The sequence below is a fragment of the Erythrolamprus reginae genome, chromosome 2, assembly GCF_031021105.1.
Source record: "Erythrolamprus reginae isolate rEryReg1 chromosome 2, rEryReg1.hap1, whole genome shotgun sequence".
Taxonomy (NCBI): domain Eukaryota; kingdom Metazoa; phylum Chordata; class Lepidosauria; order Squamata; family Dipsadidae; genus Erythrolamprus; species Erythrolamprus reginae.
Window position 1 is genome coordinate 92,726,718 of NC_091951.1, and position 20,393 is coordinate 92,747,110.

General features: G+C 37.8%; 1 protein-coding gene across 5 annotated transcripts in view; it reads right to left on the minus strand.

The window, feature by feature from the left end:
- TEX264 (testis expressed 264, ER-phagy receptor) overlaps positions 1-20,393 on the minus strand; it is a 207,614-nt gene that overhangs the window by 27,360 nt on the left and 159,861 nt on the right. For all 5 annotated transcript variants that reach the window (XM_070738718.1, XM_070738723.1, XM_070738719.1 and 2 more), the window contains one exon: positions 17,642-17,819. In XM_070738718.1, coding sequence (XP_070594819.1) covers positions 17,642-17,819 — 178 coding nt within the window. The remainder of the gene's footprint in view (positions 1-17,641; positions 17,820-20,393) is intronic.

Below are 20,393 nucleotides of genomic sequence, written 5' to 3' on the forward strand. Positions count from 1 at the left end.
AAGGGTATACAATTTTTAAAAGAGCGATTAAGTAAAAATGTACCAAAAGGTGCCATTAAAAGAATAACAGTATTCGTTAAGTAAGCAGCTAAATATCTTGAAGATAGAAATTGCTCCTCATTGACTTTGGTGCCTAACATAGAATCGTAAACCCCACTACTTTGTCCTGAATGTGTCTTGTTAAATCTTGCTTGTAGAACCTGTCTTAATTATTAGATGTTTCTGAATATATTTTTGAGAAAGAATAAAAAAGGATATGTAAGGCCCTTTACATATTGGCAGAATAGTACAACTTATCCATAATTTTGTTTTGCACTGCTCCCAGCAAGATTTAGAGACTTCACAAAGAACTGACCAAACAACTTTGCCATCTGAGTACTTCGACATTTACTACCAATACAATTAGCTAAAATGGCCTATTGATGTAAGATAGACTATGCATCTGAGAAGACACCTGGATGATGCTGGTGAAACAAAACAAAAAAAAGAACAGGCGCAGGTCCAAGTCCAAGATCTCTTGGGGGTAAGAGTGGCAAAGCAGGAATAGATTTCTGCATTTAAAACATCTGCAGAATGCTTGTGTGCCTTTTTAAGGCAATTTCCTCTTTAAGGTAAAATGTGAATGGAAGATTGTTATGGAGAGTTTGGCAGGCACTTTGAAGGTGAAATTATTAATATTCACTCTAGATGGGCAGAGTCTTCTGAGATGATGAAGATAATATCATCCAAGATTACATGAGATTTTTTGAGCAACTGATTCCAGAGAAAGCAGAGTCCTCAGCTAGCTGTAGGTCAGATTCCCGTTCCTTCTGATTGATATGTGCAGAATAGAGGAAACAAAAGGATAGATAAGGGTAAATAAACTAAGGGAGGATTTTTGGGGGATATTATGTATCATTGTTAAGATTTTATTGTTTTATCTGTCTCACCCACATAGAGTCTAGTGACAGGAATAATTTAGTTAATTTTTTAATGAGGGACTTCTGAACTTTTCCACCACTTTACCGATTTCATTTCCTGTCCATATGCGCTGAAAAATGTTTAGATGAAAATTTGCAACAAATTAATTATAATTTAAAGGTGTTCAGCATTCATTTACTCAGTGAATGAATGAACAAATCAATCAATTTTACAGCCACCCACTTAATGTCTTAGCAGCAAACACTATTAAAAACAACAAATCACAACCAACAAAAAAAATCTTAAAATACGATAAAACATATTTTGCCAGAGAATTTCAGAGAGTCAGAAACTGTCACGTCGGGAACAAAAGCTCCCAACCCAGGGAGAAAACAAAATGTCAGAGTCTTTTGAAAGGCAGCTATGGTTAAGTTCATCTGAATCCCCAGGAGATTCTATAGAATAGGTACAGTGAGATTGAACTCTCCTGGGTCCCAATAGATGGCTTAAGTAACAGCACCTTCAGTAAGCCTTTGATTTCTAATTTTATTGTATAAGCAAGAGTAATCAGAGATAGGTGGTCCACAAGCCCTGTGCCACGAAGGCTTGGTTACTAAAAGTCGGTATTCTGAATTACTCCCATGCAATTTATAAAGCAGTGGTTTATATCAGGGGTGAAATGCTACCGGTTCGAAACAGTTCAGGCATACAGGTAGCAGCATACAGCCACTGCTGCTGCCACCACCACCATACAGGAAACTTGCCTGGCACAAAACAGTTTTGGGATGGCATAGAGTCTTCGCCATCCTGGAGCTGCGCTGCAAGAAGGGAGAGAGAGAGAAAAGTAAAGAGAAGAAAGAGTCAAAGAAAGTGTGTGAGAGAGAGAGAGAGAAAGAAAGAAAGAAAGAAAGAAAGAAAGAAAGAAAGAAAGAGGAAGGGAAGGAAAGGAAAGGACAGGAAAGGACAGGAAAGGAAAGGAAGAAAACTTAAGTGAGTTAAGTTAAGTGAGTTTCACCACATTTTACAAGTTGGTCCTGCCCATCCGGTCACATGTCCACCAAGCCACACCCACCTAACCTCTAAGCCACATCCACAAAATAAGAAAATGTTTAGATTTCACCACTGATTTATACACATGTACCAAGGTGTGTTCATAGCTACATGTGCTAGTGCATTAACCAGATGTAGCTTATAAATGGTTTTGAATATACTGCAGTGATTCAGAAGTAACCAAGGCAAGTATAAAGCCTTCCAAACTAGAAATGGGTGCAAGGGCCGTTCAAACCACAGGCGCTACTTTCAAGCAGGAGCTGTCTAACTGAGCACCAGACTTCTCTTGGATAGTACAATTCCACCCAGAACAAAAGTTGGAAACTTTCAGGATCCAGATGGCCCTACAATCCATAGCCACTTGATCTGGCTAGAATTAAACATTATCTGCTTTTCTCTAACTCCACTGAATTGAGATGATGAGAATTTGCAGCTTGTCCTTCCCCTCCCCCCCTCCCAATAAATAATAGAACTAATATTCCACTTTTGGACAGATGATAGGGATTAATCTATACAACATGACACTGAAGGTACCAATAAAATAAAAATAGGTTCTCTGTTATTTACTGTGTGGTTCTTTTTTTGTATACAGGCCACTTCACATCAATTAGTTTAAGAGATGCTTCCTTGCACCACTGAAGCAGTTGTTGCAAAGTACAAGCTTGGAGCTAAGCTGGATCTTTTCGATTACAAGGAGACGGTTGCAAATATGTGCAGTCTATGGAGAACTAATTTTAGCAACAAGGAAGATTCTGACTGCAAAGAATCTGCCAAACAGTGATTACTTAGGGTCAAAGAGTTAGCCTGAGCTATAGACTGTAATTATAACAATTTTGTGGTGCAATTATGCACTTTTATCAACGATACTAAATTGCTGGCCAAATTACTGTATCACTAAACTCAAAAGAATATGAACCTCAGACAGCGTTGGAAACTTGGGATCTGGACCAAGGTTAAAAAAAGACATGATGCAATTCAGCTTTTATTTATAAAATTCTTGTTCAGCCTGAACAATCTCAAATCTTCAGGGTAAGTTTAATATGAAGGAAATGTTTCATCCATCCAACAATAAATGATCATCATCACTACGGTGCTTTTAACACTTCTGCCCCATTCTCTTAGTTAAAGAAATCTCTCCAGAAACATCTTTTTTAGTGTCATAAGGGAATGATCACAAATTAAGCCCATACTGGTCTCATTTATTTTTTTAAATGTTTTGTAGCTCCATATAAACATCAATTTATTCTTCAGTTCCAGCTACTGAATTTGCACAGCCCTTTGGCCTTAACTAAAGAATCATGGGTAATGTTTGCTCAGTCAAAACAACATTTAATTTAATGTAAGTCATATTCATAATGTCATTATTTGCAATTATAAAATAATCTGCACAAATTACAGGACATGTTGGAGCATGGAAATATTTGCTGTATCAGAAAAAGTTAATCTTTAGGGTATCTGGAGAACAGGCTTATTCAAAAAGCCAGAATCATTTGTAAAACTAGCCGGCAAAGGAATTGTAACCAGGTGACTTTCACAGCCAGTTTCAGGCCGAAAGAGAACTTAGATGAAATGAAAGAGCATGCATCAGTACATAATAGCTGGTTGATGGAATGAATGATTGCCTGATTTTTTCCCATTTATAGAGATGACCAGCAGGACATGCAGGCAAAAAGAAAAAAAGAAAGAAAGAAAGAAAGAAAGAAAGAATGAATGAATGAATGAATGAAAGAAAGAAAAAAATGCCCCAACCTTTTGATTTTTAAAGGAAAGTAGTGCAGTTTCACTTTGAGAAAAGCCTATGGCATTAAGAAGGTATTAGTAAGTGTGTGAGAGATTAAATGAATGAGAGAGAAAAAGAGAAATAAATCATCTAGAGGTGCTATGACAGATTGTATAACTTTATCAATCATAAAAAAAGTCTAACAATATCGAATCAGCCCATAGCAATGGATTCCATATAGACCAGTGATGGCAAACTTTTTTTCTTTTGGTGCTAAAATTTTCAGTATCATTAGAAAAAAAAATCACAGGGATAACATTTGACAATTCAAAGAGGAACAAACCACTAATTAACACTTGCAGCAGCAGGGGTTGAGCACTGTCTCCATGCTTTGTTGGATTGTTAATATTCCAAAATTTAGGAATACCATAATGTGTCTTTCATCTGATGCAGCAATACATTCTTCCTGAGTATATTTCATACATCTGTTTGCCATTTGAAATTGCAAAAGAGATGCCCTCTTTGTTATCAAGAAAGATGGCAGACTCTTGATGAAGAATTCCCATCAGAAATATTCTGTTTTCATAACATCATTCAAATATGACATGAAAGACTTACATGGAATGAAACCAACCCCGTGGCAGAGCTAAGTGAGGAAAATCAAAATATGACGTGTTGGTGGGAAATAGGATCTTTGATCACTTGTGAGTCTTTCAGCCAGGCTAGAGGTGAGGAACCTGTGTAGCCCTTTGAACGTACAACTTCAGCTCTCACGTGTTTGAACCAGCACTGCCAATGTAACTGCATTGAATATTATCAGTATATTGAGTGGTAGGAGGAAGACACATAACATAAGGCCAAAAGATGAGCAATATATGGAACAACTAAATGTAGCTATAAAATAACATGCATCTCAGGCTCGGGAAGCTTTTCAAGTAGAACAAATAGAGCTGAATCTTTGATGAACATTGAATTTGCCTTCTCACATCACTTCACAAAGTCACTATATGCTCCAGGAGATGTAATAAATTTATACTCAGGATTAAATTCGCCTGCTGTTTTCTTCAGCAAGGAATTCCCTATTTTAGAGGGTAACTCATCTGTAAGATAGAAATGATGACACCACAAAGTACTATGAGAAAGGTCAACAAATATACATTAGATGTAATATATATATGTGTGTGTGTGTGTGTGTGTTTGTGTGTATACTATATATATATATATATATATATATATATGTATATGTATATGTATATGTATATGTATATGTATATGTATATGTATATGTATATGTATGTATGTATATATATATACCAGGGTGTGTGTGTGTGTGTGTGTGTGTGTGTGTGTGTGTGTGTGTGTATATATATATATATATATATATATATATATATATATATATATATATATATCAGCATAGTCATAAAATCTACTGAAAGATGTAGTTTCAAGTAAACCATGATGCTCCGCTTTCAACTGTGAAATGTGAGTGCTGGAATATTAAACATACTCTCAATAAATAAGCATACTATCTATTTATCTACTGTTATTTTACAATAGTATATATCTATGATGGCGAAGTGGCATGTGGAGCCATGTTGCCTGGGATGTTCCTCTTCCAGGTTTCTGGCGTGCATGCGCATGTGATGATCAGCTGGCCTTCGTGTGTGCAGCAGTGATGGAAACTGGAAGAGCTGGTCTTCCCTTTTCCAGTGTGAGCACGTATGCTGGCCAGCTGATTGTTGCACATGCATACACACCAATAATAATAATAATAATAATAATAATAATAATAATAATAATTTATTAGATTTGTATGCCGCCCCTCTCCGAAGACTCGGGGCGGCTCACAACACAATAGCAATACAATATAGACACAAATCTAATGTTAAAAAATTGAAAAAGCTAATTTAAAAATACATTATAAAAACTTATCTATCACACAGTCATACACACTCAGTCCAACTAAATAAAAAACATAAACATAATAAGATCAGCAAAAAAAGGAGGGGGGAGATTAATCCCCCCACGCTTGGCGGCAAAGGTGAGTCTTCAACATTTTATGGAAGGCGAGGAGGGTAGAGGCAGTTCGAATCTCCGGGGGGAGTTTATTCCAGAGGGCCAGGGCCTCCACAGAGAAGGCTCTTCCCCTGGGTCCCGCCAGACGGCATTGTTTTGTCGATGGGACCCGGAGAAGACCAACTCTGTGGGACCTACTTGGCCACTGGGATTCGATAATCGGAAGACTAGTTGGCTGCTGCGCATGCATGTGCCAGAAACCAGAAGTTCATTTTTTAGCGCGTGCATGCCCCCTGGGCAGCTCCTCTTCCGGGTTGCGGCCCAGATGAGCGATGCTGAAAAGGTTTGACATCGCTGGTATATAATGACCAGAACCAAAACTATATGTTGCATACCAAAAAAACCCCAACAACCCAGGCAGGGGTTGATACTGGTATGCTCTCCGGGATTGTCTGTAAATGCGCAGAAGAAAAAACAGCCAAAAATCAGTGAAATCCTGTGTGCGAGACCATCCTCGCATAAGTTTTTTCTTGCTGCACATGTGCAGAAGCGTAGTCTCACCCCAATGGGCGTGCACATGTCCAATAGGCAGACACATGCCTGCAACAATCCCAGATACCAATGGCAGCCAGTAAATCCAATCCCCTCCTGCGTTATTGTTTGTTTTGGGGGGGGGGGTTGGTATGCAACGTATAGTTTTGATTCTGGTTATTATATAGCAGCGATGGCAAACCATTTCGGCACCTCTTGTCTAGGCCGCAACACAGAAGAGGAGCTGCGCATGCACAGAAGCAAAACAACACCGAAAATTGGCGAAATCTCATGCACGAGAGCACTCTCGCGTGAGATTTCGCTTGCTGCGCATGCACGGAAGCCAAATCTTGCGTGGGTGTACACATGCACACATCAGGGCTGTGGAGAGATGCATGCACATTTCCATTTCCACTACCGGAGCGCCGATCCCAGCCGTACCAGCTGCAACTCATGCTTTTGCTTTTGAAAAATGTGGCTATCCTGTTATCTGATAACCAAGCCCTGTAACTTGGAAAATAAGCTAAAAAGAGAGAAGACTGGAGACAATCCCTGTTGCTTTCCTGGTAGAAAAACAAAACGAAGCCCTGCATCAAGTCACCATTCCCCAAAGCTTTCTTGACCGATCTGGCAGACTCTTGCTGTGGTAGAAGCGAATAATCCATATATTTCCCCCACGTGAATGTTTTGCCCTTCTTTCTCCAACCGGGCTCTGAGCTCTATCAAATATTCATCTCCTCGCTTTCTAAATAATAGATCAATGTAATAACAGACAAAGTGCAGTTAATCACAGCTCTTCAAACTCCACACAAAAGCTGCCAGGAGATGGGCAGGGATAGATACTGCTGCAGGGGTCCAGAGACCCAACCCGTCAGCAGCCTGCGATGACAACAGATACCAAGTAATCCCAAGATTGGATGCGCGGCCGTCCCCCGCACGCAATGCAGCTGCAAGATCCTTGTGGGTTGGAGCCCAGCCACAGCTTTCCTCCCAACAGTGCCAAGGTGGACAGAAACACACACTCCAAATGAAGAGAGAGAGAAGGGGATGGGGAAGCAAGTTGAGCACTGTCCAGATTTATTTCAATCTACCGGCCTCCCTGTAACAAGGGACCACAGTTCAATCCTTTGGTATAAACATCCAGAATTATTGACCCATTGCAAAGTTCTGAAACAGTTCAGTTGAAAAGGTCAAGAGAAGATTGCAAAGATACTGTCAAGAAAGCTGATGTGTGCTGGTGAGCAGGGCTGCCTTGGGAACAAGAACTGCTAGCAGATGCGTTGTCAGAAAAAAGGAGTCTGCTGGGGTAGAAAACACACTGTGTGCCTTTCTTGTAGCAACTGCTGTGCTTAAGTTCAAATAGAGGTAGGACACTTTGCCTTTATTTTTTGGTCTCCTATAGCATTTTTCTCCCCGCTTCCTTCTCTCTTTTTCTCTCTCTCTGAAACAGAATTGGAAAATGTGTCTGTATTCCTGAAATGGTGTAAATTTATTATCTGATGCCTCGGGAAAAGACAGTCCCTTGTCACTAAAATAAGTATAATTCTTTTCCCAACTCTATTAAGAGGCTATTTTTATTTACTTTGACTTTTGACTCATTCTCAAACCAAAGCACAGGAGATAACCCTGCTGAGAGCAAGGACATAGTAAACGCTCTGGGGATTCAAAGCTTATGATTGAGAATTAAATGACAATTAAGAACACATGCAACTAATTATAATTGAAGAAAAGCCCAGAAGCATTTTGGCTTCTATCATACCATCTATCTCATTCTAATGACATTCACTTACTAATAAGCAACCAAAGGAATAATTTTCCAATTGCACAGGTAAAATCGATTTGCCTCAATTTATATCTGGAGTTTTCCCTATTGCAATAAAAAATATATAGAGATTCACATATGAAGGGTCTCCAACCTTTTTATTGACAACATTAATGCAAACTACACCAAGCCACTAAAGCACGGGTGTCAAACTTGCTGCGTCACATTGCTGTCATATGACGTTTCATGATATTTTTCCCATTCACAGAACTGAGGTGGGTGTGGTCTATGCATGACACATCCGGCTCATAGGCCACCGGTTTCACACCCCGGAACTAAAACATACATTAAATCTGTATGACTTAACAGAATTATTAAACCAAACATCTGCATCAGGTTTTATTAGTCTTCAAAAATTCATTCATTTCTGGAACATAATTGCTATCAGATATGTGAATATGAAACTACAAAATGTTTCTTAGCTTGTATAGTTTGCCCTACTTTACAATTACATTCAAAGTACAATGAAATGTTTATAACAAGCCCCGAACATCATATTCTTAGCCCAACTAGTTAGATGTCCTGACTAGAAAGCTTGGGCTCCAAAGCCTGCTGTTTTTTATAAGTACGTATAGCCACAGGGGGGAAATAATACCAGTTCAGCCCAGTTTGGGCATACCAGTAGTAGCAGCCACCCACCCACCCACCCACCCAGATACCGCCATTTTCTTTTCTTTTTTTAACCCTCTGCACATGTGCAAAGCCTTCTCGCTTCTCACAAAGCTTTGTCATGCGCTTCCGAACTGGAAGGGAAGATAAGTAGATTTCACCACTGTATGGCCAGGTAATCTGAGATACACCATGTGAGTACTGTTGTAACCCACTAGTCAGGGAAGCAATGAAATGATAGAGCAGTTCCCTGCACAATGAATGAAACAAATATTTACTTATTTAATCACTCACTCACTCATTCATTCTCACCCACTCACTCATTTTATATAGTTACCCATTTGTCAAGCAACTTTGGGAGGATAACCACATTAAAAACAACACATCAAACAAATTATAAAAATTGAATAGTGGCCATACATGCAAATTAAATCAAGATGTAAGAAAGACAGAGAAGGGACAGGTATTGATAGAAATACACATCCACTGAACAAATACTTGTTAGGACCAGATGAAAAAATATCCAAAATATACAAATATCTATTAGAAACAGATAAATTAGAAGAAACGGTTATGAGCCCCTAGGTTATACTATTTATGTATGGTATGAGTGTGTTTTTATGGTTTTAAATAATGGGTTTTAGACTTCTTTTAATGTATTAGATTTGTTGCTTTGTTGTTCTTGTTGTGAGCCGCCCCGAGTCTTTGGAGAGGGGCAGCATACAAATCTAAATAATAATAATAATAATAATAATAATAATAATCATCATCATCATCATCATCAACATCATAGTTCCCTCTAAGCTGAGCAGTGAGCAATCGCCCACTTAAAAATCATCATCAACTCATAGTTTTCCAAACCTGCCCAGAAGCCGAGAGGGAAAGAGTGAGAGGGAAGGAGAGAGAGAGGAAGAGAGGAAGAGAGAGAAACAGATAGAAAAAAGAGAGGAAGGAAAAGAGAAAGAAAAAGAATGGGAGTAAGGAAGAGAGAAAGAAAATCAAAATCTAGTTTGAAACTAGCTCAACTATTTAAGTGGCATTTTGATATTGATAGAGTTGCCCTATTATGAGCTCACTGTTATAGACACACAGTACAGTATTTTATTTTGAAATTCTCTGAGGCAAAACAGGGTGGGTTTTTTATTTGTTTGTTTATTTATTTATTTATTTATTTATTTATTATTTCTGTGCCGCCCAGTCCCGAAGGGACTGCCGCTCAGACACTATACTTTTCCGCCCCCCCCCCAAAAAAAAATTAGAGGGAACACTGATAATAATAGATCCTTGGAACAAACTTCCAGCAGACGTGGTAGATAAATCCACAGTAACTGAATTTAAACATGCCTGGGATAAACATATATCCACTGTAAGATAAAATACAGGAAATAGTATAAGGGCAGACTAGATGGACCATGAGGTCTTTTTCTGCCGTCAGTCTTCTATGTTTCTATAATAATAATAATAATAATAATAATAATAATAATAATAATAATAATAAACAAACCAATAATAGCTTGGGCCAAAAGCATAGGACATAGTATCCATATGGCTGACTGGGAGAAGACCTGGAACATTAATTGTAAAATTACAAAACCAACGGCTTTTAAAGAAAATTACTATATGGTATTTGGCTCCCTCCATATTAGCAAAAATTTACCCAAATAAAAACAACACATCTATATATGTCTTTATTTCCACGTGTATAAAATAAAAAGTCAACAAATCAGCAAAACCTGCTATGAAAACTTGAGCACTAAGCGCAATAATATGCAAGATATACGGTGATGGTTCATACCACATCTTGGTGCCTTGTCAGGTTTTCAGAGTCTTTTTAAAGGCCAGCAGGGTTGGGGTTCTCTCAGTGATGCAAAATATGCTGTTCCACAGGACAAGTGTAGAATAGCAGGTGTAGAAGTCATATTTCCTGGTTTGTTCCACAAAATGATACTGTTCAATAGAAAGATTCCAGAAAATGCCAACCCTGTCTAATCTTGTTGGGTGAGCAAAGATAGTCAGAAACAAAAAAATTCTTAAATATCCTGGCCCCTGTGTTATGAAGGGTTTCATGTAATAACCAACACTCGATTTGCAACTAGAAGCTGACCAGTAAGCGATTCAGCACAGATCATACCTTTTACTCATCACAAACTAAGATGGAAAGGGAATAAATATATTGGAAGCTAAAAGAAGCTTTACCGATGAGAAAAACCTGACTGAACTTGTTTGGACAGAGAACCACAATAGCACATCTACAGATGTGCTAAATGTATCATATACACAATTGCAGAGAATCAATATCTGGCACTGTCAGATTCAGAAGAAGCTTATAAATCAATATATTCTTCCAGAAACTGAACCCTATATTCAGGACTAGGCAACAACAAAAACCTCAAGGTCACATTCGTTGCTTTACTGCTGACAAGTATGTCCTTTACAGAGAGAGAGAGAGAGATGTTTTTCCTGGTGCAGAATATAGAAATCAATCTAAACCTCTCAATCCTGGCAATCTTAAAACTTTCAGTTCAACACTTTTGCCTCTCCCTCCCCCATGCTTGATCCTGAGATCAGAATGTACCTGTTGTATTTATTCATTTGATTTCAATTGTTACCCATCTCACAAGTAATCCCGGGCAGCATACAAATAAAAAGAATTAAAACAACATGAAATAAATATACATGGCACCCAGTAAAGCTCCGACTATGGATGGTAAGGTAACCAGGAAGTGGAGCCTTTAATACATACGAGGACCCAGGCCTGGACATCCAACCAAGTCTTCATAGCTTTACGAAAGACCAATAGGGTCAGGGTCATCCTGATGTCTTGAAGAGAGACCACACCAGCACCAGTCTTACAGGTGCCATCAGGGCTTGTCCAGAACAAATGGCAAAAGGCCAAGCTCTTAACTGGCGGCATAATAAGTGAAAGCACATGTGATCCCATGTCTTCAAAAGAAAAGCAGCTACATAATCACATGGCTTTGAGGAAACTAATCAGGAAATCAACAAGACAGTTTTCTTGGGCGCTCTACTTTCTGCTGCTTTAGAAGTATTCACAAGAGATTGAGCATCAAGAGATTGGCCATCACAAGTAGGAGCAGACAAAATGCAGTCAAGCGTGTAAGTTCTGGCTTTGAGCAGCATTAAAAGATTGGGAGAAAAGGAGGCGCGAGACTAATGCTGCTGCTTCATGAATAACTTACACTGAATGATGCTTCCAATAATAATAATAATAATAATAATAATAATAATAATAATAATAATAATAATAACAACAACAATAACAATAACAACAATAACAACAAAACAACAACAACAACAATAATAATAATAACAACAATAACAACAACAAAACAACAACAAACAACAACAACAATAATAATAATATAGTTGCAGCTGCCGCTAAATATGTAGATAGAAAAGGTACTGTACAATAAAACCAGAGAACCAAGTCCGGCAAAGCCTTCAGTTACTCTCTCCACTCCCATACAAATTATCAACATTATCAGTAGCTTCTATTTATAATAAAAGTTGAATATGGGAATGAGGAATAGGACAGAAGAAAGAATAGATCAGATGGCTCGATGTGGCATTATCTTTTAAACTCACAGGATTAATGCCTAATTTAAAAAATGCAAATTATTTGTTCGCAGGTCTGCAGGTCGCTAATATTTGAACGACACCAAGAAATCGGTAGAGGGAAAATTGCAGACTCTTCTGCAAGGAAATTCATAAAATGAAATCATTAATTAGAACAGTTCTTGGACATTTTTAATATTATTGTTCATATAAAGCTAAGAGGAAAGGACCTTCAGAGGTTAGGAGAAAAAATATTAAAAATGAGAGTGGTATTTAATTAAAAATAAAAGTAACAAAAAGATTTTAATGAAATATTTTGCTTAAGAAGAGTATATTTTCTTCTTTTCTTCCTCCATGGACAATGATGATGATAATGATAGGATTTGCAGTATCCTTCCACTGTCACACCCACCAACCCATGCCCACAGAACCGGTAGTAAATATTTTTGAATCCCACCACTGCTTCAGATGTCACGAATAAAATGTGAATCTGTATTTTACTCCAAATAAGAGATAACGTCCACTGTTTTGAAAGCTGTCCAAGACAGTTGTTTCTGTACATGCTCTAGCAATATTTCTTTTTTACATATACAGTGATACCTCGTCTTACAAATGCCTCGTCATACAAACTTTTCGAGATACAAACCCGGGGTTTAAGATTTTTTTGCCTCTTCTTACAAACTATTTTCACCTTACAAACCTACCGCCGCCGCTGGGACACCCCCTCTCCGGACTTCCGTTGCCAGCGAAGCACCCGTTTTTGAACTGCTGGGATTTCCCTGAGGCTCCCCTCCATGGGAAACCCCACTTCCGGACTTCCATGTTTTTGTGATGCTGCAGGGGAATCCCAGCAGGGGAATCCCAGCAGTGAAAAAACGGGCACTTCAGCTGGCAAAAGGGGTGAATTTTGGGCTTGCACGCATTAATCGCTTTTCCATTGATTCCTATGGGAAACATTGTTTCGTCTTACAAACTTTTCACCTTAAGAACCTCATCCCGGAACCAATTAAGTTTGTAAGACAAGGTATCACTGTACAATATTGTGTCTGTAGGTAATCTTGGCATACAGAATTTTTGTTGTTCTCAGGGCAATAATGTAATTACAATACATTCTCCATTAGGGTTTCAAAGGAATTTGAGATGGATAGAAAAGGATCTTGGGTTTTTTATTTTTGCACTTATTTTAAATTGGTTTTGAAAGTCTCCAGAGTAGACAGAAAAAGAGAGTAAATCTGAGCTAAAATATTACTTACATTTGATTGAAAAATTGCTCAGAGGTATCTATTACGCACTGTATGTTTGTGAACTGTGCTATCAAAAATCCACAGCGTGAGATATTTATAAAATAAAAAACTGAACTGAACTAACTGAAGAAATGTGAATTGCAGTGCAACAAAAATGTTAGTATAAAACAGAAATTGGGCAAGAAAATAGGAAAATGGTGAGGCAACACAACTTAACATAGCGGCGATGAAGTGACATATTTATCTTCATGCAATCTTCATGTAGTTTTATTCCATCCAAAGTGGAAATAAGGTCAGAAATGAACATAACTGTCCATGAACACAAGCTTCAAACCCAGTGATAGTTATCTGTGATGATTTCATAAATGCCATAAAACAGCTAACAAACAAAACTTTGTTGAAGGTTTAAAGAAGCTATTCAAAAAACCTGAAAATGCACTAATTTACCAAAAAAATCACTAATAAAACATACAAAAAAGTAAACGATATTAAAAGCAGGCAAAAATACCTTTAAAAAAACCTCCTGCCAAAGTCTATGGGGACAATGAACACTCAAATGATAGTAAAGGAACTGATCCCTCAAACTGATTCCTTAGGCTATCCCCTCTAAGAACTAGTGGGGGTGGGGCATGGCGAATGAAAGGCATTGAAAAGATTGTCACATGATTTCACACCCAGAAACAATTCAACAGGCCCCCATCACCTCCTGTCTTGATTATTGCAATGCTACAGGGGGCTATCTTTGAAAAGTGTTCAGAGACTCCAAATGGTCCAGAATGCAGCCCTGCGAGTTGTCGTGAGTGTACCTCGGTACATCCATAAAACACCTATACTCCATGAGCTGCAATAGCTCCCTATTAGTCTCCGGGCACAATTCAAGGCGTTGGTTATCACCTATAAAGCCCTATATGGCTCAGGGCCAGATTATTTACTGGACTGTCTTCTGCCACATTCCTCCCAGAGACCAATTAGAGCACACAGAGTCGGCATCCTCCAGTTAAACAATGAAGTTTGGTAGGACCCCGGGGGAGGGCCTTCTCTGTTGCTGCCCCGACTTTATGGAATCAACTCCTCCCCCAAGGTACGTACGGCCCCCACCCTGCTGGATTTTCATAAGGCCACAAAGACCTGGCTATGCTGGCAGGCCTGGGGCCCCTAAATCAACCACTAGCTTGTCCATGTATATGAATCCGTATAAATGAGTAGTATGTGTGTTGTTTAAACTGTTTTTAAGTCTTAATTTGGATTTTAGGAATGGCTCATTTTTTCCCTTGACTTCTTTTTATTATTGTTATTGTTATTGTAATTTTATACTGTTGTGAGCCGCCCTGAGTCCTTCGGGATTGGGCGGCGTAGAAGTCAAATTAAATAAATAAATAAACAAACAAACAACAGGTGGGCTGTAATGATTTTCATGTTAGTGTTCAGGAACTAAAATTGGTTGAAAAGAACACATGATTCGTGTTCTTGACTAAAAGAACATGATTCGTCCCTTTCAACTCTAATAAACAAACAAACAAATAAAAAAAATTCCTTTTTTTGCTTTCCTCCAAATGGACTTCAATCCACAAGTTGTAGACTGTCTTTGGAGTCTTTTTCAAAGATTTCAGTTCAATTCAAGGATTCTGATTTGTCGTAACAAATGCATAATTTAGTCCCATGGTATAACTTTCAGGTTTCTTGCAATAATAAGATTGTTATTTTATTTTCCAAATAGATCCAGAATCCCATAAAATAGCCCGCTTCAGTTTCAACTACTACTGTATATATTCTCAGGTAGTGATAAGATCTTACACCTTTGCTATACTTGCTTACCAGTGCAAAGAATATTTAGACAACGTAAATTATGTCTGTGGTTAAAAGCTCTGTAGGCAGATCACTTCACTCTTTTAATTTCCAAAATATTTGTCACGCAAGTTGTTTATCAGATTTTCAAATGGAATAATGATTGTTTCACATGAACCAATCACCAGGATTATGATTTTTAAAAAACTGAAATATATACTGTGAACCTCTGGTTTAAATTCTCAAATGTTGATACAAATTCTCCACTGAGATTTTTATCTGCATAAATATGATATTATAAAATGTGTATATCATGGGAAAGTCTTGCTAAACAAATGAACAGCTTAGCTTTGTTTTCCTTTTCCTTTTTGGGGATGGACACAGCAGAGTCTATCTGCTTTGCTCCTCTCCCTTAATTTCCTTTACCATCTCAATTTCAGAGCTACCTTAAATCAAATGCAAAAGACCCTTGGCCAATAATTTAGACAAAAAATGTCTTTTGCTTACCAAGAAAACAATCAAGAATTCAAAGATAGTGTTTGGGTCATAATGTGATCATTTAAAGATATTAAAATCCAACTAGACTGGAAACTAGAAGTTGAAAGACGCATGAAATCAGTGGTGGGCTGTAAATAATTTTGCCATTGGTTCGTGCACGCATGTGCAGGAGCATCCCGGGTGGGTAGGTGGAACCTCCCACTGCCGGCGCTACTGGGAGCAACCCATCGCTGCATGAAATTCAAACAACTACAATTGTGTTGTTTGACGCTACTGGGAGCAACCCATCGCTGCATGAAATTCAAACAACTACAATTGTGTTGTTCGGCGCTACTGGGAGCAACCCATCGCTGCATGAAATTCAAACAACTACAATTGTGTTTCACAACTATTTAAGAAAAGTTACCAATTTAAGCATCCATAGGTGCTTTGTCAGATAGGCAAGCTTCTAGCGATTGTTTCTGCATGAATATTGCAAACCATACAGAGCATCAAAGAAAACAGCAAAATTAATAATGGCCATTTCAGCAGATAATTTTCTCCATCCAAGAACTAAAGGAGAAGAAAAGCAATAGTATTAAGAACCCAAGAAATTGACTTATGATGAGGAAGACCATGGTTTTAATTAACTTAATTTATGCTGATTAGCTGCAACTCATCAGCAGACTTTTCAACAAATTCTCCGGAAAGGGGCAGCATACAAATCTAATAAATAATAACAAAAACAACTCTCCAGATATTCCTAGTATTCAACCTGGACCTTCTGTTTTACAGCATAAACTTTGCTTAGCTGTAGAGCTTTAGGACAAAGGCTGAATCCACTGAACATGTTAAAAACAAAGAGAGAGAGAGAGAGATTCACTGAACTGTAGTACAAAATATATTTGTATTGATCAGCTTGCACTGATACCAATGTTACTCTCAGAACAAAGTGAGAATAAAGTAATTCTAACAGCCCTTTCTTTTCTGCTGCCATAATAAGCATGGCTTCTTCATTTTTTATCCCACAATTGTTGTAGTAGCATGACACATTGTGAGTGTTCTTTGACATTAAGGCAGTCCACGAGGATTAGAAGCCTGCACAGTTCCCATCAAAATAAGGAGAAAGAAGTTCGTATTGACAAAAAAAGAAATATCCTTTAGATCTTTAGGATTCACTCAATTCCATTTAGAAGACACTGAGGTGATGCAGCGATTGTTCTTCAATTCTGAATAGGTTTGAACTGCAGTAAGCAACAGAATAACCAAAACGTGAAAATGTTCTGTTGACTTAGGTACACTTGCTATTAAAACTTTGTTAGAGAAAGCATGCACAATGTAAATAATATCTAAGGCAGCCATCTGTAAATCAGTACATATCATCTCTGACAATTATTAAGGATAATTGCAATTTGCGACTAGGAATTTCATGTAACTAGGAAACCTGATTCACATTCTTCTCATCATAATCCAATATCCTTACCTGTTATACTAAGACTATCCTGCATTGCACAATGCCATACCTCCATCCCCCCAAAAGGAAAGCGCTCCAAGTCTGATTCTAGATTATGTATATGCGTATACTTTGAAAAAGGTCAATGCCATTATCTCAGCATAAAACATTATTAGAATAGCTCTTGAGATAAAATACGTAGAAGTCCTTTTCTTGAATCTATAATTGAGGGGGTAAAAATCATAGGAAAGATTTCTGTCTGCGATTCAATAAATCTACTTGCAGTTAGAATCAAGATGCTAGCGTGGTTGAAGCTAGGTTGCTTTAAAGCAGACAGCTGCATATCTGCAAAATGAATTGTTTATGTTCTTAAAATGTATATTACGTTATTAACAACAGTGAAGGAGATTTCCGTGGCACTTCAAAGCAGTGCACATTTTATAATTCATAGGTACCTGTAATATCTGTTTGATCATCATCAGTTTCTATTGCTGCTGCGGCTGCTCTGTTTTTCTTCTCCAACTCTTTCATTTCAGGCACATAGAAATCCCCTTGACGTGCAAGGGGGCATATAAAATAGATTTTATCTCCTTTGTAGATCTCCAGTCTAGGATGGGCGCATAGTTTCCGCTCCTAAAATACATAAGGTACATATAGCATTGAAGATATATATTTTCTCTACCATTGTGTTACAATTGATAAATGTGTTTCTGAGCACTATATCAAGATTAGGAATTGCCAGGTTGTAGTTTCTTGGTATTCCCGGGTGATCTTCCCATCTTTAACATGAATGCTATAATATATTCAGCCAATCCAATGTTCTTTATCATTTTCAGACAACATGAGATCAAATTTATAAATGGTTCAGCATCTCGTGAAAATAGGAAAGGGCTTTAAGGCTCTGAAATAAAACATATAACTGATTGGAAAGCACTGAGAGTGCTTAGCAGATCAATGAACTCCTTGAAGGAGCTGATCCATATTTCATTGTGCTAAATTATATAGCCCCTGCTTTGAGCACCAATTCCAAATGGTGTGAGATTCATTTCAGAACAGACCATATGACATACAGCGGTGGTTTAAAAAAAAAAATCTGAGAAAGATTTCAGTCTGATTCCACTTTTAAATTATCATGAGAAGGGTGCCGTTAATTTAAGTTTCTGCATTTTCTCTTCCTGGTTTATCTATAAGCTTACTCCAAGCTCAGCTGCTTTTGGAAAAGGCCAAACATTAAATGGCAGAGAATTCTATTTTTCATTTATATAAAGACCATTGAGTCATGATATACTGCAGAAGGAGAGGAGAGAGGAGGGGAGGGAAGATCTGAGATTCTTGAGAAAAAATAATATATGCAGCTCAGGAATCCTGCATACCCTCTGAGCTTGCTTGTTTGCTATGAGACATTTCCTTATTCAACGAGGTAAGATGATCAATTCTTGCCCTGTGAAATCCTTGGGAGAGACATCCAGGACTTTGTTATTAGAAACATAGAAACATAGAAGTCTGACGGCAGAAAAAGACCTCGTGGTCCATCTAGTCTGCCCTTATACTATTTTCTGTATTTTATCTTAGGATGGATATATGTTTATCCCAGGCATGTTTAAATTCAGTTACTGTGTATTTATCTACCACGTCTGCTGGAAGTTTGTTCCAAGGATCTACTACTCTTTCAGTAAAATAATATTTTCTCATGTTGCTTTTGATCTTTCCCCCAACTAACTTCAGATTGTGTCCCCTTGTTCTTGTGTTCACTTTCCTATTAAAAACACTTCCCTCCTGGACCTTATTTAACCCTTTAACATATTTAATCATATTCTTAACTCACTAAAAGTGCTAATCGAGTTTGTAAATTTGTACAAATAAAACATGAATTAATCTAGGTAAAAATATCTTTATTTTCACTGTCAATTAACCTATTAAAATCACCATAGCACTAATTATTGGGGGGGAGAGAGATTATATTAATAATTTAAAATTATTTTCTATTACAGTACAATCACAACAAACAGACTACTATCTGCGAATGGAATAATATCATAGGGTGTGCTGAAAAGCCGGCACAGTCATTTCATCAATTTGTCTGAGATCTTTCCTCAAGAGACATTTTGCAGTCAGTCAGTTCTTTGAGCCTAATGCAGTTAGTTATATTTTCAGCACTTTCACCCCAAAGTCTTTTGGGTTTCTTCACACGACATCCCTGGCTTGTTTTAACAATCCCAAAGGAAGCATTTCTAGAAGGAGAACAGCATTCCTACCCTTTGAATGATAAATTAACTGTACATAATATTCATGGAGAAACAGTAGATTACAAATATGGTACTGCCATTACTGTCCAGTTCTCCTCATACATTTTTATGCCAGATGGTAGGTATATTGCCCACTCCTACTCCCTGTTCACTTCCTATTCCCACCCCAAAAGCATTGTTGCACTATTCTTCTTGATTTTATGTTCAAATAAATGGGGGTGGGGTGGGGGTGGAAATCAGTCGTAATATGTACCTTCTATATATCAACAAAGATTGTAATTTTACACAGGCTGTGTAAAATATTTAATCCAGCATCTGAAATAGAACTTAAACTTCCTCAACATAGAAACATAGAAGTGTGACGGCAGAAAAAGACCTCATGGTCCATCTAGTCTGCCCTTATACTATTTACTGTATTTTATCTTAGGTTGGATATATGTTTATCCCAGGCATGTTTAAATTCAGTTACTGTGGATTTATCTACCACGTCTGCTGGAAGTTTATTCCAAGGATCTACTACTCTTTCAGTAAAATAATATTTTCTCATGTTGCTTTTGGTCTTTCCCCCAACTAACTTCAGATTGTGTCCCCTTGTTCTTGTGTTCACTTTCCTATTAAAAACACTTCCCTCCTGGACCTTATTTAACCCTTTAACATATTTAAATGTTTCGATCATGTCCCCCCTTTTCCTTCTGTCCTCCAGACTATACAGATTGAGTTCATGAAGTCTTTCCTGATACGTTTTATGCTTAAGACCTTCCACCATTCTTGTAGCCCGTCTTTGGACCCGTTCAATTTTGTCAATATCTTTTTGTAGATGAGGTCTCCAGAACTGAACACAGTATTCCAAATGTGGTCTCACCAGCACTCTATATAGCGGGATCATAATCTTCCTCTTCCTGCTTGTTATACCTCTAGCTATGCAGCCAAGCATCCTACTAGTTTTCCCTACCGTCTGACT